Below are 26,951 nucleotides of genomic sequence, written 5' to 3' on the forward strand. Positions count from 1 at the left end.
CATCATTTTTTAAGTTGACTTTCCTTAGTATTGAGGGTAAATATGTACAATACTTGAATGTATTGGCTCGGCTTAACCAACTCGCAGTCTCTGTAATATTGACTCAACTGGGCGTCCTTGAAAAAAATTACTGATAAGCGAAACGGTCGGCATGAGCAAAGCTGCGATGTTGACAGGGTCTCTTGAAGTACACGTCCCAACAGAGGGATGTAAGTAGAACCCAAAAAATCATGTGTATTTAGAGAATACCGTCCCTAATCTTCTTGGGATCTGAACACGTACGTATGCAACGGCGTGTACACGGCCGAACAGCGAGACAGATGAAAATCATGGTCGCCAAAGTGATCAGAATCAATCAACACCTGTCCAACCGTTTGTACATCTTGCGGATGACTGATCCCAATAATCTTCGCAGGGCTTGAATAAGGGCGAAATTACTACATGCTCAGGAAATTCATCAAATTACTTCCATAATATGTTAAAGGAGTTATTTGCATCCTGGCGACGCAGCAGAGAAGGCTAGCGAAATTATTTAACCTTTTCCGAGTAGAAGAAAGACATTTAAAACAAAACGTTGAAACAAACGTTCGCAATCTGAAAAACTATAAGTGCACAGCTGTACGTTATCCCGTAAACTTTCTGAAGGTGACGTGTAATGTTTGAGTTTGTTTATTTTAGTTTGAGTCCATGTTTTGGCCCGATAACCTGTGTCCAAATGCGGTCAACATACCGATTCGACAACTCTGTATTGTGATTTTAGATATTTTGTATTGAAATAATCAAGGAGACAGTCTAGTACTATTCCTCGAGAGATACAGCTGTTGCACTGTACTACGCCATCTTCATTAGAATCTCTTGAAAGTCACAGTTTGTTGTACAAGAACATTCTGGAATTCATTGTCAATGAATTTATTTGACGCGATTTCAAAACATTGTCGTCTCTGAACTTGACGACTCCGAGGAATAATTAGTTTATTTCCGTTTAGCGTTACCGCTTTCCATGCGACAAGTAGATTTTTGACTTGCCCGATAGTCCGAATCGGAGTTGAAAGGTGGCATAAAATCATCAGTTCAGTGACGAAGTTGACATTGTGTAACTCAGGCCTTTAAAAGGGAATATAATTCCACAAAGTCTGAAGACAAGGGATCCAACATAGACTAGTGTTAGCCTCATTTGCTTTATTATATGACAGTCAAGCATTGTTTCATTATAATGTGTACACATGTCAATGCCTTTTGAATAAAGCTTTCACTTTAGGTCGATCGACAAATTTAAGATGATTGCAACATCATGAGAAACATTATGCAGCGCCGCCAGATTTAGATTTGGTCGAAATTCTTGGTTGCCGACAGAGTCCTTCCAATTCTACTGCATTTTTGTGACAAATAACAAATTGATGTTTAACAAACTCAAATCCTGCAGGTTCAAATTTAGCCATTTCGAAACATAAGCTGATACACTTTGTACGATGTACTGTACAATGTAGCAGTGACTGATGATTTTCATGTATGAAAGTCAAAGATGATTTACAGAAACAGAATTCAAAGTCATTTTAAACGATGCCTTACAAGGATGGCTTTAACCACACAATAAATATGGAAAAAAAAGATATGGAAGACGGAAAAGATCAGTCAAATTGAAAATAACAAAACGTCTCGTCTCTCTAAGTAATGGTGCAAACGACAATGTGCATATCACAATCAATTATCTATTGCATACACGTTATAAAATAACATGGGCCTATCATTCTCGTTCATCTGGTTACATTTCAAACTAAATAATTATTACATGATTAATAATTTCATTATTCATATGTGAGAACATGTACATCTAGATTTGTCGACAGTTAAGAAATACATCTAGCAAGTAAATCAGATGTGTATCTACATGCGATGTAAAAATGAACCTGTAATCGATACTCTGATGTTTTTAACAACTCTCCATGAAAACCCCGCCTTTTCGGCCCAGAGTTTTTCAAGAAGACAAAATAGCAAAGTTATTACTTCCGTCGCTTTCAAAGTAACCGCTGAATGGATGCAAAAATTGTTCAACGAATATATGAACGCAAGAGGTCGTCTCGTTGGGAACACTATCAAGGGAGAAAATCATCCCACCAGCAGTTGTGATAAATCAATATATCTCTAAAAAACTGCAGTTGTTGTGCACACGTAGTTAAATTCGCCGCAACAGGTTTGAAATTTGCATATATTTTATTACCTGACCATCGCAGTAATCTGATTTTAAGACCATCTGGCGAGATCTCTAACTCGTTCAAAGATCGACGTCCCCTAACACAAGTTTAACTTAGATTTTGTTTTGAAAACGACCTTGCATTACAATACTTGGTTGTAAAATCCAACGAGAGAAGGGACTCATTTATTACTTACAGCGGACCCGCTACAACAGCTACGCTCAAATCAAGCTTATAAATAAACAAAAACGCTAACGATCCTGTTTCTTTCGTCAACTTTTCATTGCCAAAGCATATAATTACCAATCATTAAAATGGATAACAAACTTTTGCTATTTATTCAAGAAGAAAAATTCATTTTCTCATTCTTCTCCCTGGACATACCCTTTATTGAAATAAGTAGTCACGACGCATGGTCAACACGCACACTGTTATGTGTAATGTTACGAATTAAATATTGTCCTGGAGTTAAATCGCACACATAGATTTTGTATTGACAATTTGAAAAGTTTTAACGTACACATTGATCCTGTTACGGGGTCATTTACTTTGACGTCAATTCTGCATAATAGACAATAATTAGGTTCAGAATTGTCAATTATGTGACGAAATCAAACAAGTACATAATTGTTCTGGTGTTTATGGTCTTGGCCATTGATAGGTATCTCAGCAATAAATATGTCATTATATTACCATGCCCTGTCCGTGGCATTTTCATTTGTCGTGACTGACCACAAATACACAGTAATGGTTTGTTTACATGCCCGTGAATATGATAATAAGATTAACAACTCAAAGTATCGTTACTTTACAGCTCAAACGTAATCATAATCACAAAATAAAATGGAGCACTTGTAGGTCAGGTTGAGATACTTTTTTCTGAAAACATCTCCGAATTTGCCAATTTTTTACAGCGCGGGTGACAGTGCGTCGCGTATTGCTCAGTTTCTGGGGCCCAGTTGTCGTTCGCTCCTGAAATGGCCAGCGCGTCGACCCTTATTTCTAAATTACATGACCGATTTTCACATTATATGTTATTGGATTTTACAGCAGCCCCACGTGTTAGACGACTATACAATGCAATATGCGATGCACATGAATATACCCCTCCCCAAACATTTTTAAAGCATAAGCAAAGAATCATTAGCATAGAATGTTAATACTGAATCAATACTCATTAATGTTATCTGCATAAATGAATGCTCATCAACCTTGCATCTTATACCATGAGATAAAATGATCGCTCTGACCTTAAAGTACTGACTTCAGTCATTTCAGGCTTTTCATACGAAATGTGTCCTTGCCATATAACAGCGTCATAGTATAACAAAGTCATGACGTCCACACGGGATTAGAGGATTAGTGTCGCGTATGTACTATATGTCGGTATCTTTTGTGTAACTTCAGCCCCTACTCCCGCTCCTCCGACACCTCTCTCTTACTCGGACTTTGTGACAGCGACATGTTCGATCATGTCATTTGAGATGTTACGTGTGACAAAAGCTGAACTCAGCATTTTCCGTGAAAAACGAAATTTATTACGGAAATAAAACTAATCGCTAATACAAGTGATAGAATACAAACTGTAAAAGTGTACAGGCAACTTATCTAAGCTGGTACGGCAAAGCTCCAAAGTCAGACAGTGAGGCAGACCCATGAAGTCCTTTGGCTTGCTTGCAGGCTTGTGGTTGCACAAAGTCAACAGTATAAATCAAGCGCTGCTGTGAATGTCTTGAAAAGTCTTGAAATTAATACTGCGGGAGTTTCCAAAGTCTTGAAGTAACACGCAAGAGATACAATCCAAAATGTCTGACTGCATATGTGTGTCGTCCTTTATTTATACTCGTGTGGTTATACAAGAGCATATAAGAACAATGTAGAACTTTTATTGATATGATAATTACTGCTGTATAATTATCTCCCTTACACGACTAATTAAATTTCTAGAACATTTCAAACATGACTAATTGAATTCAAGGCCGTGAGGTCGTGAAGGACTGTGACCTTTAGAATGTTCTAGACTAATTGAATTCAGGTCATGAGTGTTGAGGGAAAATGACCTACATAACAGAGATCAAAGGTTAAACATATACTCAGCCTCCTGGGTTAATGTAACGGATAAAGTTAGGGATTCGTTGAGCTTTATATACATACTGATAGTAAAAAATCGTGACACTTTGTTACAGTATGGCTTGTAGTTAATAATTTTAATTGCGATACATCTTTTTTGAATAAAACGCAATATTTCATGGTGGTAAACGCTACTCCGTTTACAGAAGTGAACATGTCAGACACAGAACGAGCTAAGTGGAACAATGAATCTTTAGAGCAATGCATCATGTTGAGGTTGCATTTGAAATCACATACATGACGTATGCTATACTTTTCAACGAACGCCTAACGAACAAAGGGCCCTGGTTGTACTTAACCCCTGCACGATACATGTACCTTTTGGCCTAATAAACAAACGTTATAAGTCCTTCATTGAAGTTTAATATAGTTTCATTGGACAGTACTGTTATTTACAATGTTTTTATAGCGCCACTGTTTACTTAAAGTCTCAGGTTGCCTGAGGACAAAGAGATAACTTTTGATCTTTCTAGCAAGAGTGCCCCACCTTACAACTTGTTCTACAGCTGTACACATTTCTCACCTAAGACCACCTTGGAGCAAGACTGCAATTCGATGCTGTTCAACTGAACGAATCGCATTCAATCAAGGCTGGGCACATGTAATTTCTATCCCGTTGTGATTTAAACTCTGCCATGTCTGTTGCGAACGGTGCCAATCATGAGAAGCCTGAAGGTAGGGCTACATTCGTGTGCTTATTTTGGAGGGTTTCCCACCAGCTCGCCATCAAGCATATCTGTGACCTGCTTAATATGCGATACTGGTGATTGCAACAATACAAGTGTCTAGAACATTCGTGAGTCATAATTTCGAGAGAGCGAAGACTCTGAATTCTGGTTATCTAAATTATCAAAGCAGTGTTTGTCAGAACGAGAACATAATCGTGCGGAGATAACATTTCTCATTAAAATTGTCGCTCGAAGGTACCTTAGTGAGTGATATTCCTGGTCTTCTCTAGCAATCATATTTATTTAATAATGGCAAAGAATAACTAAGTTACGCAAATTTAACAATAATCCATGACGAAATGTCCGTAATGTTTGTCCGACAAAATTCTGACTTTGCGCAGAGGACTAGTTGTATAAATGGAAATAAAGTTCACAGTTGATTGTTAACAACGATTTGTACGGGAAGGGTATATCAGAGCGAACACCGAGTCGGTAATGTCACGAATGCTTGGATGAAAGCTTTGTTCTGCGTCCTTAAACTGTTTAATTCCCTCTTTGTACATTTTAAAATCGTTTGGCTATCCCTCTGGTAAAATTAATTTTTAGATGACTCAAGCATAACATACATCTTGCATGTCTTTCGCATTAAATTTATTCAATATTTTTTATACTTTCAAAATTTTCCATAAGCTAACATTTAATACTTTGCAAACGTTATTTAAGATCAGCGTCGGGTCCACCCAATAGGACCTGATAAACTTTGAAAATGGGCGTGCAATATTATGTATTTTGTCTTCCAAGATTCTTGAGACACAAACCATAGGTAATTTGATCACTTTCCTGCATTTGTAGTTAATAACGAAATAGAAACAACGCCATCGATACGACATGGCATGATGCAAAATCAAATACGTCACAAACTGAAGTCAATTATTGCGATTTGAAAGAAAAACTTCCATTGCACAAATATCATTAGTATGGTCGCTAGTCGGAATACGCCTCACATGTTTTCTGGTGCCTAGGTATCGCAAAATACTTGTAGTAAATTTTACATTATGCGGAATTCGGTCGCAGTACCTGTGTGATCTTTTCGTGACCCTTCCACTGTATTTTGTCAGGGGACCCGCAGTGCGTCGAAATATATATGATCTCGTGCAATTTGATCTGAAAGATCGTGTCTAACGTAGAATTCTAGAAATTAACAATTACATACATCTTCAGAGCACTTTTCACATGATGTTTTGATGACAACTTAAGAGTAAAAGTCTTTGCACGTCTGTTATAATATTGGTCTATGGTCTACGGTCACAATTTAGTAATACATGCAAACTCACACACGGCTGTGCCGGGATACATAGTCAAATGGCGAGTCGTTGAAAGTGACTCGTTTTACAAGATTACGACAGCTGAAACCCCTATGAAAATGTCCTTAGACTTTAGATACGCGTTCACTCTAAAAATTCATTATCATGGCACACTTGCTATAAGATAATAGTCTACTCGGAAAAGCGTCATGTTCGCTCTCGAAATTGTTTTAATGTCGTCTCTGCTGCACAGTTAACGTTACTCGTGTGCACATAGACCTCAGTCGGAGAACCGAACTTAGACCAACTGAAAGACCAAAATTTAGTTTCATGGTGGTAACTTTGCAAGAGTGACAAAGATTAAGACGACAACAACAAAACAACAACAACAGCAACAACGACTGTCAACAACAAAATTAAACAACGACAACGGCAACGACTAAAATCATCATTACCATCATGAACTTTCATCACGAAGGAAGGGAAGAAGAAACAACAACTACAGTAACTGACAAGGAAAGCAAAGTGGCGCGTGATGGACATGCCAGATTCTGGATGTTTAACGATATACGTGTCTTCTCAGCGTTGGTCTTCATTATCATAGTGGTACATGCTAGTGTACTTTCCTTCACTTCGGGAATTCTCTACACGCTTGAGAAAAGATATGGGTGAGTTTATAACACTAGTATGATGAGCAACAGTCATGGCCTCAGCGGCGCCAATATAGCCCTAACTGCAAACAAGAGACATCCCCTGAGTAGGTCTTATTCTTCATGACAGAATTTTCCGACTCATGGTCCGTACGTTACGTGTCTTGTGTAGTGTCCGCGTCAATATTTCAGCCTCGTATTTGCCATTGCTCTTCTCCCAAACATGAAAACGATTTAAGCAATATCACATGCTCGGTTTTTAGCTCTCATTTGGTATACCAAAGAGAGCTAATCGTATAAGGTGAATCATTTCATTTGCATCTCATTTACATGTCGTCTGTATGTATGTATGTATGTATGTATGTATGTATGTATGTATGTATGTATGTATGTATGTATGTATGTATGTATGTATGTATGTATGTATGTATGTATGTATGTCTGTTAGTCCGTCCAGATCAAAAACTCCTAAACCGCAGCAGCTACAGCTTAGTATTTGGTGTACAGGTGCACATAGGGTTGCAGATGTCAATTTGTTCAAATGAACATGTCTGTGTCAAAAATATGCAAATGAGATAAAAAAAGGAAAAATCGTGCAAACTGCTAAAACTAGTAACCGTTGGTCACGATTTGGTTGAAACTTGATATGTAGATCCTTTAGATATTCTAAATTAGATGTGTACAACTGAGAATGATATTTGCGTGTTTGTATTTTGGGTAAATTTCTTTCATATTTTTATTAAAAAATCTTTTTTTCTGAAACAGCTTGTCTGCTTGCTTTGGAAGTTAGTATTCATTTTCCTCGGGATGACCTCAGTCAAGTTTGTAAAAATTGTAGTGAATTTTTAGTATTTGTAATTTTGTGGCAATTGTCCAAATTTTGGGTCAAAAAATGTTTTCCTCCAAAAACTACTCATTTGATGCCTTTGGTATTTGGTATGCTGGTACATAAGGTTGATTAAAATGTGATGTAATCAAATTCTTATGAAATTTGCAATTTTGTATTTTTGGGGCAATTTTTTTCATTTTTGGTCAAAAAATTTATTTCTCAAAAACTGCTCGTTTGATATCTCTGATATTTGGTATACAGTTTTCTAGGGTTTATCTTAATATGATATATTGAAATCAGGATGAAATCTGCAATTTTGTATTTTTGGGCAATTTTTGCTATTTTGGTCAAAAAATTTGTTTCACAAAATTTTTTTTTAATAGCTTTGATATTGAGTAGAAATTTTCCTATGTATGATCTTAATTTAATATGTTCGAATTATATCTTCTTCAATTACATATTTTTGCAGCTATATTTGCCATTTTGGTCTGGCTGACCTGAAGTGGGCTGTCAAAGATTTCCTCCTTCATCAACATGTGTCACAAAAAGTTATTCTCTACATAACACAAAGGAGCTCTATCAGCTGCCAGGTCGCTTGTTTTAAATTTTCACAGAAACGTCTTCAATTTCCTATTTTTATGAAGCTTCCTAATTTTTTGATGGAAAAAAACTTACAGAAATAGTCCACAGTATTGATTCCGTAACTTTTTCATGTAGTGTTGATATGAACAAAATTATTAAATATTTGTGAAAAGATTTTGTGATTTTTGGCGATTTTATACCTACAGGAACTAAGAATACATAATGTGGTGATCTTGTGAGCATTTCATAAGGTAAATTGTATTTGGTGTTAAAATGTGGAAAAGAATCATTAGAAAGCACAGCTGAAGGTGATTTTGCAGGTTTGGTTTCCAACAAATATATTCCAAACCTTTATCAATGTTTGAACTATCAGGGTTATAAATAGCTCTTACACTTCCTGTCATTGAATCTCTTTAAATAAACATTGTTGATACCAAAGGGTAGACCATTTGATATCCTGATGGGGGGATCTTGAAGATTTTAAGTAAAAATAGATTCCAAGCAAATGTCAAAAAACCTGAATTTGCCAGAAAAGGTTTGACTAAAAGAAAAGGTGGGAGAGTGGGAAAAAAGTACTGTACAGTGGATCAGATAGAAAATAGTGCTACCTCATCAATCTTTAGACACCCTCCCCCCAGGGATATCAAATGGTCCACCCCACCATGTCTTTGTGAACACATTTTACAATGCACTGCATCTCAGTTGAAGATTCCAAGTCAGGTCAGGATTTGAAAGGAATAGTCAAGTTCACCACAGTTAAAATTCTTAAGTTGATCTCAGTGCCATCACCCTTGTGACATATTGGTTTTATAAGTTATTCCAAAAGTGGATGCACCAGTTGCACTGGAAGAAAACAATGTTTACTTCTCCCTGTAAGGTTTTGAGAGAAAACGATGATGTTTACTTCTCTGTGTATCTGGTGTATGAGCAAAATGTAAACATTGGTTGCCTGTTGTTAAGCATTTCAGTCAAGGTTATCTGTTGTTAATGAAAATCAAGAAAAGGTAGCTGTTTGCCTGTATTTGCCAACACATAACTGTCTTGTGTGTTGGTTGTCTTAGACATTATTACATACTAAGTAGAAAGAGGACAAGAAACTAATCAAATTGATGTATAATATTCACCCTGAGTGCCTGTATATATAACTATTTATCATTACATCCAGCTGTTTGTTATATATTTATCACTCTTCATGGGCCAAAGCACACTAAGAAGCCAATGTCATCACAGCCAGTCTGTGTATGTCAGTCTGTCTGTATGTCCATCCATTCACCAGTCTTTCTGTAGACCAAGTTTGTGGAGCTCATAACTGAATAATTTCCACATTAAATGTGGCCAGCTTCGGAATGTTTAGATGGTTATCTATAATCCAATGGAATCTTGTAGGCGTTGATAAAAGAATGAGAAAAAAAACATGATTTTTCATAATCTGCAATTTATATTGATAAGAGAGTGATTACTTTATTATTTGGTATGTATGATAGGAGGAACAATGTATGCGATGTTTTGATTGAAAAGCATTAAATTCGTGTATGTATTTTTGAAGTTTTTACTGACTTTTGTCAAAAGTCTTGTTTTCGAGAGTCACATATCAGATACCAGGTATCAAATTTGGATTTTAAGGTAGAACGCACCTCGGGGACAGGTATTCGGACTCTCAAACTTTTACACTTCCTTTCTGATATACCACATGTTGGGGTTCATTTTAAAGCTCTGGTAAACGAAATCTTTTCACCGGCTTAGTTTTTCGAAATTCGAAAATTGTTATTTTTCTCCATAGAGTTAACACAGGGATGGCGGCCATTTTGAATTTCTAATGTCGATAAATCTTGGGCTATTTATTCTCTAATTTGCACGGTGACCCCTGATTTTTATTCTTGATTTTGAAAGAGAATGGTTGAAAGATTCCTTACGGAAATTTTGAGCAAAAGTTTAAGTCTGTCACTTCCGAGGTGCATACTACCTTAAGTTCTAAGGATCATTTGATTACCATGTATAAACATATTGATGAAATTTGTATAAGTAAATATGAGCAAATTGAAAGACAGAAGTTTGCAGTGTAGCTGACACACTGTTTTACAAAAAAATAGCATGGAGCTATCTATATGTTGTGTTTAAAAGAAGTTTTGGGGTACCATGTTTTGCATGTTTTATTTTTTTAAATGCCAAATATGATATTCTTGAAGTCGTCCCTGGTCTAATTGCAAAAGATTGAGAATTGCTGCACATTTTACCTGTGTATTTGTGGTAGATACATGTACATGCTCAACTGTAAATTAGTATTTGTTCAAATGAAGTCAGGGTTACTAAAATGCTACTGAGCAACAAAAGTGAAAACTTGGTGAATAAACATTGGTCAGGTTATCTTGGCAAGGCAGCTAACATACCACATTGTACAAAAAGTGTTGCATGGAAGTCGCTATGAGTGAATCTAAAAAAAGTTATGGTGTACAGATCTTGTATACAACCAGTCTTTCATTTTCAAGATGCAGGACAATATAAGTGTCGTCTGTATAGTCCGGAAACTTTGCTGCTTAATCCGACAAGGTCAGGTTACTAGTTACACACTCTTACAACTGTGGATGTAAATATGACAATTTTGTGTGAAAAAAATGTTCCAACTTTGATTTCAAAGGATTTTGTTTTTTTACCATTGTCATATTGTATATTTATGGAATTGCTTGTCGGTGTAAGTAATGGCTTCTACACAAATCCCTGGCTTGATGCTTTGAAAGTCGGTTAGAATAGCTTTAAAACAGATGTACATATCTGATGCTTCAGGCTTCTTGCTATATGTTTGTGTTTGGAAATTTCCCTATTTGTCTATGTCACTGCAATGATTTTTTTTAACTTGGTGGCAGTTTGGGACATACCATTATCATGTAGGTTTGACAGCTTCATTAACAGTGGAAGGTGAGGAATGCCAATTATTACATCTTACCTTAGTCTTCGATTGTGCAACTATAGACCGTAGAGAGACTATATATTGTCTACATTAATTTTATGCATTTTATATTATAAGGGACACGTTTAGTTTGGTATGGCTGATTTTATCTCTAGTTATGATGTACTAGGTTGCATGGTATTGTGTAAGTGTATATGATCAACAGTTGCAAGTTGCCAACCATTCCATACTTCAATGGATGATGTATCAAAATTTGTTCAAATGCACTTGACTATGAATATCACAAGCTAAGGTAAATAGAAACGTGTGAAATGTCGTGTATACACTCATTCTGCCTTGCTACATGTAACCAAATGTGAGCAAAGTGTCATTGACGCTATTTTTTGTAATCGTTGAGTACATGTGGTTACATTGGCCTTATTAACAGTCAATAATTTGTGTCAGTGTGGATAATTCTTCTCCGTCAGTGGCATGCACATGACCGAAACTCAAGACGATTAATGCTATCTACTTTTATAAAAAAGTAGCAACTTTAGACTCTTATTGATGTAAATAGTTCTAAACAGAAAAAAACAGCGCCAGGTTCGTGCGGGGGAGGGTGTGTTACAGAAGACTGTAAATGTCTACATTATTTCTCTGTTTTTTATGTCACTTAACCTGGTTTCATTTTTTTCAGTCTCAATTCTGAACAGTTGGCAATTCTCCAAACTGTGAACAGCATATCAGTGATGTGCACTATGCCCTTCATTGCACATATCTTCGGTAAACCGACCGACCACCGTCCGCGTTGGCTTGGTTTTGGAGTCGTTGTCTTGGGCATCGCCTACTTGGTGAACGTTCTGCCGCAGTTCGTATTTCCTCCATACGAGTACGACAAGGTCGGCAACTATTCCTCGGGAGGACCTGCTGCTGGTTCCGGTCTGTGTGGAACCAGCCCTACGATCGGTGGAGGAGACGGCGGGTGTGATGAGGCGAAGCAAGATGCCTCTGCGGAGAGTCAGAGAGCATACGCCATATTTGTTGTCGGTAACGCGCTGTCTGGATTCGGGTACGGATTCTTGGGTTCACTTAGTTTGTCCTACATCGACGATTTTGCTGGTCGGAAAGCCGCGCTCTTGCTAGGTGAGAATAAAATTCATCGATTGCAACTACAAACAACAACGAAATGTCAATACCCCATCCATTCTTCTGTTCATCCATCCAACAATTCATCCCTCTGTCAAATTCTTCTTATTATCTGTCTTTCTTATTATGATAAAATGGACTGTGGGAAAATAAATAGAAATGACGTTTATAATTTTCCCAGCTTTGCTTTTGAACCGTTCCTTGATGGTGTTCTATTGGTTTACATTATTATCTTCATCCAGTTAAGATGTATAATGACACTGTACCCTAAGTTTAATTAGTTCAGAAAATAAAGCGATGATGAATGTGTTTTAAAGATATTCGTTTAACTTTCTACATGTATTATTGAAAATGTTTATACGGCTAGGTTTCGCAGATGGAGCGTGGGGCCTCGGCTTGCCACTTGGTTTTGGCGTTTTAGGTGTAGCCTGCCTCTCCCAGTATGTGGACTTCAACCGTGTCGACATGGCCGAAATTGACATCGATGAGTCTGATCCGCGATGGGTAGGAGCTTGGTGGCTTGTTGGACTGGTGGGTGGTCCCTTGATAATTCTGTTATCCGTGCCTCTTTTCTTCTTTCCAAAACGTCTGCCAATGGACGAGGACGACAGAGTAAAGGAAGAGGAGGAAAATGAGGAGGAACAACGAAATTCGACAGAAGTATCATTTCTGCATGGTGTTAAAGGTAAATTAATCTCTGAAGTAGCGACTCGCAAGGCGAAACATGTGTGTGTGTGTGTCTGTCTGTCTGTCTGTCTGTCTGTCTGTATGTCTGTATGTATGTATGTATGTATGTATGTATGTATACAACAACCATATTCATTTGTAAATATATATATATATATATATATTGTAGAATATGTTTTAGACTGTGTACACCACAAATGTTTACATTGGATGAATAAAGGAATAATATATTATATATATATATATATATATTATATATATATATATATATATATATATATATATATATATATATATATATATATATATATATATATATAATTTTACAAGTAAAATTTGTTTTTATGTCGGCACTTGGAGACCAACTCGGAGCGCTTGTTTAAAAGGCTGGACTCATCTTCATTGATAATGAATAGCTTCTCTGTAAGACAAAGGTTGCATTTCTCAGACTCATTTGAGGGTAGCTACTTGCTCACGATAGGATTGACCATGATTTATTAAATGGTTTGTCCTTAGATTTCAAATAACTGACATACTTTGATAATTCTGTGCTGTTGACGTATGCCTTGCTTCGGAAAGATCGGACATGATTTGCATAGCGTGTTTTAAATGTGTTGTCAGTTTAGACCGATGTAGTGTTTCGCCTCATTGGCATCGCTTGTAACAGTAGCTTTATATATTATAGATTTAGACTGGAAAGCCCAAATCATATAATCCAGCTACCTTGTCCGCGGAGAGAAGTTTGACGCCGTAGAAAGTGTCACTTTGTTTCATTAAAAGATTATTACAAAGAGATGAGAAATACAAGTTTGAATGATATTGTTGTCAATCGACAAAATACTTGAAAAACCTTTGTTACTCTTACCCACATACAAGTTGACAGTAAACCAGATGCACTAATTAATTTTTATATATTTTCATATATATCAACAGATTTTTTACGGATGACCCTGGCTTTGATAAGAAACCCCGTGTATATGTTATTGTCTTTCGCCTACATCCTGTCCCTTCCCCTTGCCTTCTATCTGTTCATGCCAAAGTACTTTCAAAAGGACCTTGGTTTCACTATATCCATGTCCAACTTGATTGTAGGTGAGTACAATCGGCTTTTCGTCAATTCAATTTTTCTATTTGTCTCCACTATTTATAGGCGACAGAGAAAATGTATACAAAGTCACAGAATAAAGTCTGGTGAAGGCTTACAATTTCAATATTCTCAATTTGGGAAGAAAGCATTACATTAATTTAAAGAAAAATGATGTTTTCATTTGCACATTAATGCAAACATGGCGCAAGTTACTGATCGGATTTCAGAATTCTACTATGGAGCCATAACGACATCCTAGCAATGCATCAGTACTTTATTGTATCGCATACAGGCAGTATAAACGATCCGCCGACTCTTAATATCGATGATAAGACTGAAGCAGTGAAGCATTACTTACTTACTTACTTACTTACTTACTTACTTACTTACTTACTTACTTACTTACTTACTTACTTACTTGTCTGTTTGCTAGGGATTTTATGGTTATTTCCTCATTTCCCATCGGCCATCTTCTTTGGTCTGTTGATAAGAAAGTTCAAAGCTGGGCCAGTTGGATTGACGAAGCTGATTATAGGTCTCACCGTAGCCATTCTTCTTGTCAACGTTCTGATAATTTTCATACCATGCGAGGGTCCATACCTCCACGGAACAAGGTGATGACCTCTTGAATCTATACATTACGGGAAACAAATTAGTAAAAAAGAAACAAACAACATGATGCTCTAGCTTAAACTGAATCTGAGGAAGGGTTTTCTGTAACAAAATGTAAATTTGAAAGCCAAAAGGTCGAACTGACTACAGCTTACTTTTTACCAACTCTTTCACTGCTGCATCAAGCTTTTTAGAGTAAACTTGAGAAGATACTTACATAAGTAGATTTTGAGGGCACATTTGTTAAGACCTCAACGTTCTAACGATACCTCTTCAACGTAGACATTTCAATTGTATATCATAATGGTTCACTCTTGGTCCATAATTAATGATGTAAGCCAGTAACAAATAAAGCAAATGCCGACATCTAATTGTTTTCAGGGAAGGCGAGAAGATGGTCGTTGGCTGCAACTCTGGATGCGATTGCAGTCTTGGTCATTATCAGCCTGTGTGTGGCTCTGACGGCATGGATTACTACTCGCCATGCTATGCAGGATGCTCATCTTCCGCGAGTAATAAGGTATCGAAGAATCCTCATTCTTACTGACAATACTCAACAGGTAGATTGCTTCCTAGTGGGAAAGTATCCGAAAAGAGATCGCAAGTCGTATCATTAGCCTGTTTGCTATGATACAAACATTATCAATGTATGAATTCACTATTAAACCGTAAAATGAGATATGGTTTGTTTTACTGCGGTTTTATCATCTGCTATTTTTCAAACCGAGTTACAGGCAATACTGAAGAATATAGGGTCATCGCAAATGTGTAGTATATAGTGTGTTTCACTGCAGTTTTACCATCCGCTACTTTTCAAACCGAGTTACAGGCAATACTGAAGAATAAAGGGTCATCGCAAATGTATAGTATAATTTAACATTACATGATTTATTCACTATTAAAGCAACATAAAAGAGGCAATGATTTCTACCAAGGATGTTGGCCAGTACTTTTATTACACTCATTCATGAATAGTAGGTGTTTGCTTCTTGTCTTGATCTTGTCTTGGCGACTTGCTAATATGGCAATTCATTCTCCAGGTTTAAAATAGAAAATGTTTCAATATTTCCATAATAACAAAGTTGCTAAAAATAATCATAAGGTTCAACTACATGTAAACTTTGTTCTTTGTAAATGTGATGTATGCTTTACTTTTATGATACAGTATAAATGTATAAATGTACATTAATTATAGCAACCACCATTTATTTACTTGGGTATATTTGTCCATAAAAATATATTTTGTTCCATCTAACGTCGCAATAAATGACCAAAGTAACATGGCAAATCACAGAACCTTGTTTCATAATGTAAATAACACCATTAACTGTATGCTTTGGATATCTATTTAGAATTTCACTGACTGCCAATGCATTAACTCAGACGAACCTGCCAATACATTCGCTCAAAATGGACTGTGTCCCGTTCCTCTCTGCCAATACTTCGTAGCATTTCTGGTTATCCTCTCCGTCTTCTCTGTCGCCAACAGTGGACTAAGCCTGCCAGTTACCATGGTAACAATAAGGTTGGTAGTTTCTCTAATACAGCCGAGCAAGTACACTGGCATTTTTCGAATATTAACCAAATATATTATCATCAAATTCTGTTCACTTGATATCTTATAACTTCCTTCATACATGATCTTTCATTTCTAAAGGTGTGTTGAGAAGAGACAGAAGTCGTTTTCGTTGGCGGTGAAACATGTCTTGGCATCATTATGTAAGTGACCAACCCAGATCAGAGTTCTGAAATTATCTTCATCTTTATAGTTCTTTTACCGGTTCCACGATGCACTGCGCGCTAGGGTGTACAAAGCGTACGTTACTTATTAGCCTTAGGGTAAGCGCAGGGTATATTACTCATAGAATGCTACGTCAGGTTACATCCTGACCGTCATTTTCGTCGCAGATGGATGAAAAATGCACGAGACATTTGTGGCATTGCAAATTTGTTTAATTCTAAACCATTGTAAAACACATAATCAGTATGCTCTTTTGTTTTGAGTGTGTACACGATATTTGATACAGCCAAGGCGATGCATTGTGGGATAAGCAAGAGAACGTCTATTGCTTACCGAACATCGTTGAAGATGCAAATTGTCAAGCGATTTCAATCTTGTTTTTCGTTATTCCTGAGTGAACATTCACTTGCAGAGTAAATTTACATCTATTTCTAAGCACATGACGACACAATGTGTGTAACTATTAATTATGGCCGTTAAATATGTCTCATCAGGAAAAGTGAGCCTAATATTGTGCAATATCTGTTTATCGTGAACTTCATTAAGATTGACAACTATAGAAAATGAGAATAATCGAACGTGCTGTATAACTTCTGCGCTTTGATCTACTCTCTCATTTGGCATAATTTCCATTCACAAGCAGATGCGATTCATACAAATTGAAAAAAAAAAAAGTTCTTTTCTTTTGAAATATGTTTCGTACTTTTTTGAATTTTCAGACGGGGTTTGCTTGCCGTCTTTTCTCATATATCGTCTACAAAATATATTCGAGACAGGGAAGAGTCGCTTACCTACTGAAATAATTGCTATAAAGTGGATAAATTTAGTGGATATTTCAGATATAAGGATAAAATTGTTCCTGTTAATGTGCACCCCGAAACAGAAGTTATGGAATGGGCTTTCCGTTGCCGTATGGCGTTTTGTTTGTTTGAGTTTTGGAGTTTTTTTGTTGCGCACTCGATATTCCGTTATTCTCGATGGCAGATCTGTAATGAACTTTTCATATTCCAGTCAGAATTCCAGGTAACATTCTCAGTGGAACGCTCATAGACTCCACCTGTGTTCTGTGGCGCGAAGATTGCGGTAACAAAGGAGCTTGTGCACAATATGACAACCGATTGTACCGTGTGGCCGTGATGTCACTCAGTGCCGCCATGAGTGCAGCTTCCATGTTCATGTTCTTCATCGTGTTATACCTGCTCGTCAGACAGCAAAAGCGACAAGGTCAAGCCGAAATTCACCACAGATCAGGCAGTGCCACCAAAGATAATATTCAACTACAAAAAGTGGAGGTCAGTGTCCTTTTTGCCAATTTGACTTAATTTGTTTCATGGCACTTCAACCTTTTGAGCTTCCGTACATTGTCTTTCAAATATGTGAGTGGTTTTATACATACATGTATGTTACACATCACAGATTCCATTGTGCCCCCGAAAAGGGTAACAAATATGATCTTCGTAGAGTGACAGTGGACCATAATAATATATAACACTTCGTTGTTTATTTGAAGCACATGATATATACATGTAACAGAATGATGACTTCTTAAATCAGTATATATCAGACAGGTACATGTATTCGACAGTGCGTAGAAGGGTAGCAGTCAGAAAAAAAATTAATAACTTAGCTCGGTCATTGAATGGGTTGGAATTTAGCCGGAAGATTTGACTTTGACGTCTTCGCTAAAGGGCTTGGGTACCGTTTGTCGTGAGTCCGAATCCGATCGTGAATTTACTGACTACTCAGATGCGAATTAATACAAATACGGAATACCATGTACATCAACAAGCCAGTCGGTCACCCTATTAGTAACTTTAACTGAGCCATTGTCCCGATTTTTTTTCATTTTCACTTAAGATACAAACTCATACCCACTATTACCATCGTATGAAGCGAGCCGTTCAAAATCTTGCGGTATACGTATACCCATACTGGGAGGTGGTTTACTCAACGCAATTATTTCAGACTGAAAGAACATTTAATAGATTTATGCATTTCTTTTGAATCTACACTCTTCCTTCTCTCTTTCCACAGGCCTATACTCATTACAACCAAACGTTCCAGCCCACTGAGTGATTTCTTTAAGAGAGTGCATGATTTAAGATACTCGTCAGAGGGTAAAGGAGTAGAATGCACATTTTTACTTTCTCATAGAAAAGTGAATGTACGTTTTAGTCTTACTAGGAATAAAATCAGTATATCTATTTGTATGTTTACAAGGGGAACTTTTATGTACAATTGATTACCTGCAGATTTATCGACCTTTATGAAGATTAATCTAATTATTTGTTTGTCCCAGTATAATTCTCCTGCATGCAAGCTTTAACATCTGTTTCTCGGGAAAAAAGTTTTTCACTCCAACAAAGTGAAGCTGTCTCTGATAAGCAGCATTTTTTGTCCCCAAAAGCTGAAAACTCGTTCGAAACCTGGACCAATTTAATCAAGAGCGGCCAAAGGGGCACGCAAAGCTGTGACTTTGGTTTGATCATACACAAAGAGGTCTATTATGATAGCACGAAGTCTAGTTCTGCTATTCAACAAAGACATGATTTGATCGTAATATTTACTATACTGCCTTCCTTTAACAGAAAGCGTCGATGGAAACAAATGGGAGAGATATATTATCCTTGACGCTCCGAGTCTTCCTAGTGTTAGAAAAAGTCACTTCTAGGGTGGTGAAATTGTACCTCTAAACGTACAAGAAACACCAAAGTACACTTAAAATGCTTGTCGAAGTTAGAAGTAAGCTCGTTTTGCTGACTATAACGGTTTAATTGTGTCTTAGATTCGGCCATTGACGCAAAACCTCTTTACTTGCTTTTTTCCTATATTACAACGTATATCAACAAACGGAGAGATGGTTGTTGATGCTAATCTTAAGCAAAGTCAGTTATTGACAACACTGAAAATGGTTATCACAGAGGTCTGTCGATATTTATGACGGGTCATGATTAACATGGGTTACTGTTTGCCTTTCTGTCAGATCACACAAACATGCATTCCTACTGTTTGAAGCCGATGATATACCATGGCCTCTGGACAACGATAAAGAGCTAGGTAGCCCTTGAGCTCTCTCATAACAAAATTGCGAGGAAATTACTTGGTGCCGATAATCATATTAATTCTTGACACAATCACATCAAGTCCTTTAATGCTTGGTTTTTACTCCTGGACCAAGTTCAGTTCTGTCTCTCCGACCAATTGCAAATGTCGTGCAGTCTACCCATTACATGTAGCCCGCCCTGCATCAGACGCCTGGTTACCCATGATTCGCCAGATAATTTCATGTCCATTTCAGTATATCTTCCAATTTCGAGTTTGTTTACCTTCAATAAACTGACCCTAGCCAAAGTTAAACGGAAAACGGATTCAGAGATTAGTCGACTTTCCCCTTCGGCGACAAGTCCGAAATCGTAGGTCGTCATGACATCGTTTACTGTTATGAATGGTACAAATATGTATCGAAGGACAGAGAGCAGTCAAAAGAATCAGTCAAAAAATATACAACGTGAAAGTTTGGTTTGAATTCCCATGGTACTCTTCATTACACAATGAGTGAAAGTCCTCGTGTTTCACTTATCCACCATTGTCTACATATTGAGCCCCCTCGATTTTTAACTTCACTTTTTAATTGCATCTTCGATGTACTGAGTCATGATGAGGGTCATTCTGGGATTACTTGTAGAAGTAGAAAATATGGATTTGAGGCATTACAATCGATGGACCAAAATCACAAAAGTATAAAACGGCAAGGGCCGCACACGATAAAGCAGCTTTATGCCAAAGCAAGGCGGAGCCAACTTCATGCACAAAACCAAAATCAGTCTGCCGTGCTAAGGTACAGCTTGTGGGCAAGTGCTTTGAAATTTATGTAGTACACAAGCGTAACGGTTATTGTCACAGATTCGTAAGTAAAAGGCATGAAGGCTTGGGTGAAAACTCTTTTGGCAAAACAATTGACGCACGTTTTGCTACATTAGGGAGCTTTCAGTAATTACAGGGGGATGGGCCGGGGGAATTTCGCGAACATCTGTACCGTAAAATGTGACCCTCCCCCTATCCTCCTGTCTAAAATGTGACCCTCCCCCTTGTCCGACATTCTAAAACTTGACCCCCCCTCAACCACTGCGGTATTCTCCCCGGGAATAACTGAAACAGTATCAGCTAATTTACATAACAACCGGTTCAATTGTTATGTTAGGGACAAATTACAAAGGGGAGGGCTGGTGTTTTTGGAGGGAGAGTCGCAATTTATCACGCAAGAATTTTTGAAGAGATATGGTATTTCATACATTTTAGGGAGGGTCACCATATTTTGTGCAACTATAAAAAGGCAAGATGTGGCTGATTTAGTGCTTCATCCAAAAATATCAAATCATAACACATGGAGTCTATCAGGCAAATGATTGAAAATAAAACCCCACAAAACATGCTTTATCTGTATTTTATATATGTTTGATAATTTATTTAAATGTACTTTGCTTGAATAGGAAAGTAAAATTTGTATTTGTGTGAAAGAAATTGATTTCTGAATTTCATCTTAAAAGTTGGTTCACTATCCATGGTGTCTATGATGAAATTTTGAATAGTTTTTTCCAATACAAAAATAGGTAAATCTTTTTCATTTGTGTACTCTTGATTATTGATATTAATTTTCTTGATTAGACTAGAGTGGTTACAAGTCCATGGTTGTGCAAGAAATATGATTTTGGATTTGCACCAAAATGTCAATACACTATGCATTGGGGTCTATGATGAAACTATGAATATATTTTTTTCAGTACAAAATTAGATAAATCTGTGCATTTATGTATGCTTGATTATTCACATTATTGTTCTTGATTAGACTAGAGTGGTTACAAGTCTATGGTTGTGTAAGAAATTTGATTTTGGAATTTCACCAAAATGTCAATTCACTATGCAAGGCAGTCTATAAGTGCGTGCGAATTTTGTTGGTGATTCCTATTCAGAAAAAATCACACGGACAATCAAAGTTTTGGCCATAATATCAGCTTCTGTGAAAAGTGACCCTCTCCCAAGGTAGGTTTATAAAAAGTGACCCTCCCCCTTGAACTGTTTTCTAAAAAGTGACCCTCCCCCTATTCCCCCGGCCCACCCCCTGTAATTACTGAAGGCTCCCTTGTCAAAATGTTATCGGAACAACACCGGGCCCGCTTATCTTTGCTGTCTTGGTTACTTGATTAGAGTTCGTGTTTTGGATCAACACCTGATGCTCTTATCTTTATGGTCTTGATTACTTGATTTAAGGTTTGTGGTGTGGAACAACCGTCACAGCCCAGTACGTCGCTGCCTAGTACGACACGTTATTTCTCAGGTGATGAGGTGTAATGTTTCAACGTGAAAATGTGCCCAGGTGGCAGTAACAAGTACGACAGTGAATATAAGTTTGCAGAATCGACAGCAATTCGTTTTATAAGTGAAGCCGTCTTTTTCAATTCTACCGGTGTGTTCACCTTCAATAACACAAGTATTACAGTCTTTTGGTACCTCCGATATCTTGCAAGGACTGGACAACGTACCGTGACGACTACTGTTAGCAGCAGACAGGTTAAAGCTATTCCCCAGTAAAACCCAGAGTGAAGGTGGAGAACGTTGCGACACAACATACGACGCTCTTATCTTTATTGTTTTGATTACTTGCTTTAAGACTCGTGGTGTAGAAGGTTGTGCCGAGTGTCAACAAGCATAACGGTCAATGGCGAGATGTAGGTCACATTATATCATACGTTAATAGTGTTGTAAATGGCTTCGACACTGAATAGATAGACCCCCGCACCTATCAGAGCAGTATAATGATAACAATCGTACCGCATGTGAACATTCGATGCTGCAGTGATTTTGATTGATGGCGGGAAGTTCTACGAGACATTGTATGACTTTAACGGTGGAGCTGTCTCGGTAATTGAGTCAAGGTTGCATGTCTACAAATGGAAAATTTAAAGTTTGAACAGAAGCAGCAACTGTTATCATGTTTTCCCGATATTTTGTTTCATTTTGGCGACTAAACACACGCTTTTTCACAAATAAATAGTTGGGTACTTATTTGAAAGGGGTTCCACATAGCATTCATTAGCTCACTAAAACAAAAGTAGCATTGTTATCTTTAGTTGGGCTTAAACTATAAAATAAAAGTGCAACTATTCATCACAAACTTTTACAGTGCAAGGTCGTTCAGCAGTACTATGACCAGCAAAGCAGCAGTGACGTCACCAATAAAATGCAAGACAAAAGTTACGACAACATTATGGATGTACGGTACCTAATTTGAAATACGGCACATGCCTGAAAACGAGCCGGTAGATTTAATAATTGTGGTAAAGTCACTTTCTAAACACTAAAAAACATACGCGATCACAGTTAACATACCTCTTTGTGTGCTGCATTTTTGCCTATCACCAAAGTATACCGCCTCAGGTTAACCTGATTGGACCTACATAACTCATAGTCTTCGTTGTATGGACCCAATCGGTGTACCTAAACGATTACTGATAAGCAACAGTACCGTCAAAGCTACTATAATGGACAGGTGGCGCAGCACATGGCCCAAAGGATGTAAATATAATTGAAACACACAGTGAGTATGAGGAGAACAATATCCCTAGTTTATTTCTTAGGGACCCGAACATGAAAATATGCAATACGCATGCGTACCAGGTCGGAAAGAAAGATGGACGACAACCAGGATAATGGAATAGATAATAACATGAAAGGGATTACAACCGAGCAAAACCATGAGTTCGCGTTTCTTGTGGATAACTGCACTAAATACAAATCTTGAAATCTTATCGGGGCTAATTAAGAATAAATTACTACAAATTTACTTTTATTCAGGTGAGATTACAATACATAGGAAATCTGACTGATAGAGAAAAATTTGAAGATTAAGAATTATAAAGATATTAGGCCAGACATATGAAAAATTGTGCCTTGGATTTTAAGCAAAGCAAACTTGAAGGAAGAAGGAATGAATTAAAAAGTGAGCGATTGTTTTACAAATCATATTAAATAATACGATGGCAATTAATTACCTTAGTTAATATATATCACCAAAGAAAAACAATAAATATCGTTTTAATAGATTCTTGTGTTGTGAAAAGTGATTGATGAATAATTACATTTGCTTTTCAAGGCAGAATATGGAAATACAAAATAAGTAATTTTATCTGATGGCAAATATCCAAACAGCGCCTCCTGTGGTAGAGGTCAAGAGGTAATCCCTCCGGGTGATCATCTTTTTCCCAAGACGTATGTCGAAGCAAGACTGCAAATGTCTGCCGCTCTCCCTCATCTGAGCATTATATACATCCACCACCTCCCCTTACTGCAAACTGCAGTTGACATTACATGGACTATTTACGTGTTTGGGCTCCACAAACCTGTAGTTTGTAGGTGAATTCTTGGTAAGAATTTAATTGGTCACCCATCTTGTGGTCTACTTCATGTATTTTACAGTTTTTGGCATGTTATTTGCTTTGAAGAACAGTATAAGAAACAAAATTACAAAAATTCTGAATAAAAGTATAAGTACCAAGTACACAGTAACTGTTGTCAACCCCTGAAACTTTCCGAACATTGGCTAGAGATGGTTGCCACAGTTACCGTGGATACTTATACATACCGCTTTCAAAACAGAAGTGTTGAATGCCAACAGTCCAGATAAATTGCTCATAAATTAGTGGAATAGAACATTTCATCATGATAGTGTAGGTTGAAGATACGTTTGCACCGATGTGTTATTTGGATTGCAAATGAGTCCACCACCATCACATGTTTCAAGACGTTTTGGAATAGATCATTGTGAAATATATCGGAGGTTGGATGACAGATAAAGATGATTAGCGCCCCTTCTAGACGTTCGATTCAGACGATACCGGATAAACCTCCCGAGATAGTTCAAGTTCTTCAAACTTCTGAGTATAGTGCGCCACCAGCGACGAAACAGTGAATATATCATCAATCTCTAGAAGATGTTACCGCGCCATCATAGATTGGTTCCCTGCCCTTTCTACCACTGGCTGCGCTGTACTTGTGAAAAGGGTTAGGTACACGCCGGTCCATTTGCCCAGAAATTTGGTTTTGTTTGCACGTGACGTCAGGCTGTAATATGAAATACTTGCGCCCTTGATATTAATCAGCAACAAAGCAAGGCAATCACTATCAACACGAAGGCAATCACTATCAACACGCCTTCAAACAATTAGTTTGTTTCAGTTTGTAATACGTATGAGCTATTAACTTGTGAAAGTGCGTACATGGCATTTCGTTGGAGAGAAGCATACGTCACTTGGCTTCAATCACGTCATAAAGAACCATCGTTGGCAAGATATTCGAACTGTGGTATTGCTTATTGTACTAGTCAACAACACATAACTAGTGTATGTCGTTTGTCCCCCTCCCTCCGCAAAAAAGGGGCCAGTTCTGTTATTACCATGACGACAATTGCAAACAATAAAACAAGATACAAAAAGCTGTTTCCGTGAAATGAAGAGTCTCACGATTATAACATTAGAAGTCGGCATTTTAATTCAGTCGTCAGACACGAGAAACGTACCCCATATCACAGAGTAACATAAATAGAGTCGCAACACTTGCATGCCTTTTGTTCCATGGTCGTCTCGGTAGACTATTGGCTTTTCATATTAAAATGAGTTCCAAAGGTGTTGAACTTTTTGGAGGCTTTGTTTGTGGTTGATGATTACACGAGTTTATGCGAAAAAATACGACGAGATGGCATCGTACTGCCAGTCGCGTAGCAACCATAGTTACTTTGTGAGCTCTCGGGCCAGAAACACTGCTTCACGCCGATCAAAACATAACACGGCAGCAGTTTCATAAACATGTCCTTCCTTGACGCACGTGTTAAAAGAGGGTACGACTGACCGTAAACCATTGAGTAAAACCAGACAGTACGATAAAAGACTTTCAAATTTGGTTCAAACACACTCATTATATAGTCATAAAAATATGAGAGGAATTTTTTAAAACGGTAAAACTCGTTTTCCTGAAGCTCAAAACACTCCCGTTTTCGCCAGCACGTCAATTCTGCTCAGCACCACACGACAAACACAACACAAACTTTGCCGAACATACTTTCACTTAACAATTAGCGAAAATCCGAAAACTACCGAAGGATTCATGGTCGGCACTCTTCGGAAAAGAGAGGCGAGAGCAACCTGAGGCGAGGCGAACATGGATGGGTTACGTCACCGCTTTACGCCTTAAACAATACCCGTTGCCACGCTATCTATCTTTCTCTATGCCCATATTTATGGAAAATTGGAGTTACGAATATTTATTCTTATCGTCTTCTCGGTTTTCGCTTTTTATAAATATCTCAAGAATTCACCAAAACATAATGATTTTCACATTTCTCAACACGTATTTGATTTTTTGCTTTTAATTTGGCAGTGACTTTGATATATACATGTAGATGTTCGACATAGCATTCTCGGAAGCCTTCGTCTTATTTGAAGAAATCTGGTTGAAAAACCATAGACTGAAGAGAGAGCGACCTCAACCATAAGTCGCGAGAGTGTGGAAACGACTAAGGCCAAGTCAGAAAAAACTTCTCAAGTTCGATGAATGGTTCTTGAAAGGAACAGACAAGAAATTGGATGGCGAAAATGATCGTCTGAAGCACCACCTTGATCACCTTAAAGTACGAAAGAAGCTAACGGACTAGCGACAATATATATATAGTAGTCGTACCTCTAGAAAGAAAGCGCGAAGACGAAGGGAAATATACAATAAAAGTCACGCGCGTGCAGCCGCGAAGGAAATATCAGAGAATTTGCGAGCTGCGAAAAGGCAGCTGAAGTGCGAAAAGGAAAGGGTACACTAAACACTACCGTGAGAGGACGAAATGCATGCACGCTTTTGTCAAATTTAGGAACGTAAAGATACACAAAATACCTTTAATGATAATAATAATAATAATATATATATATATATATATATATATATATATATAATATATATATATATATATATATATATATATATCTAATAATAGTTCATTGAAGCTGTGAGAATTCTGAAAAAGAGGTATTGTTTATTTGAACATTGTGAATAGGGGTGACTTCTAATGTCTTACGTGCAGCGCAGAATAATGCATCATACTGTACGAGGAGAGGGGAATATCATTCAGCCAAGGGGTAATCTTGTCGGAAAAGTGACACTAAGCAGTTTAAGCGATACCAGCAGGCCTAGACTTTTAACTTTTGTGCGAACTTTATGGATACACGTTCAATCGGTTCAATTTAATTTTGTTTTTAGTTTTCTTCCATCAAAACTCACGACTATGAAAAAGATTTCAAATATAAATTAACAATCTCTCTCTCTCTCTCTCTCTCTCTCTCTCTCTCTCTCTGCAGTGAAATTTCTTTGCTGCGACCACCGAACGAATATTTTCCATACAT

The 26,951-nt window shown here is 37.4% G+C and overlaps 2 protein-coding genes across 2 annotated transcripts; both read left to right on the plus strand.

Annotated features, from left to right (window-relative positions):
• Nucleotides 1-6,753: 6,753 nt before the first annotated feature.
• Nucleotides 6,754-14,257, plus strand: LOC139150607 (solute carrier organic anion transporter family member 2B1-like). Its single transcript, XM_070723042.1, has 4 exons — nt 6,754-6,962; nt 11,937-12,382; nt 12,753-13,070; nt 14,223-14,257. Exons 1-4 carry the CDS (start codon nt 6,754-6,756, stop codon nt 14,255-14,257), a joined length of 1,008 nt encoding a protein of 335 aa, XP_070579143.1.
• A 1,879-nt stretch (nt 14,258-16,136) lies between these two features.
• On the plus strand, nt 16,137-18,612 carry LOC139150664 (solute carrier organic anion transporter family member 4A1-like). The gene is made up of 4 exons (XM_070723094.1): nt 16,137-16,296; nt 16,429-16,490; nt 17,524-17,804; nt 18,547-18,612. Exons 1-4 carry the CDS (start codon nt 16,283-16,285, stop codon nt 18,586-18,588), a joined length of 399 nt encoding a protein of 132 aa, XP_070579195.1. The 5' UTR covers nt 16,137-16,282; the 3' UTR covers nt 18,589-18,612.
• Nucleotides 18,613-26,951: the final 8,339 nt, after the last annotated feature.

The sequence above is a fragment of the Ptychodera flava genome, chromosome 14, assembly GCF_041260155.1.
Source record: "Ptychodera flava strain L36383 chromosome 14, AS_Pfla_20210202, whole genome shotgun sequence".
Taxonomy (NCBI): Eukaryota; Metazoa; Hemichordata; class Enteropneusta; family Ptychoderidae; genus Ptychodera; species Ptychodera flava.

Excerpts from the sequence above, each read along its gene's own strand:
- LOC139150607 (XM_070723042.1), top strand. The coding sequence starts at position 6,754 with ATGAACTTTCATCACGAAGGAAGGGAAGAAGAAACAACAACTACAGTA. Across the intron at positions 6,963-11,936 it reads ACGCTTGAGAAAAGATATGG|TCTCAATTCTGAACAGTTGG; the intron begins GTGAGTTTATAA and ends CATTTTTTTCAG. Across the intron at positions 12,383-12,752 it reads GAAAGCCGCGCTCTTGCTAG|GTTTCGCAGATGGAGCGTGG; the intron begins GTGAGAATAAAA and ends TTATACGGCTAG.
- LOC139150664 (XM_070723094.1), top strand. Across the intron at positions 16,491-17,523 it reads ACATGTCTTGGCATCATTAT|TCAGAATTCCAGGTAACATT; the intron begins GTAAGTGACCAA and ends TTCATATTCCAG. Across the intron at positions 17,805-18,546 it reads TTCAACTACAAAAAGTGGAG|GCCTATACTCATTACAACCA; the intron begins GTCAGTGTCCTT and ends CTCTTTCCACAG.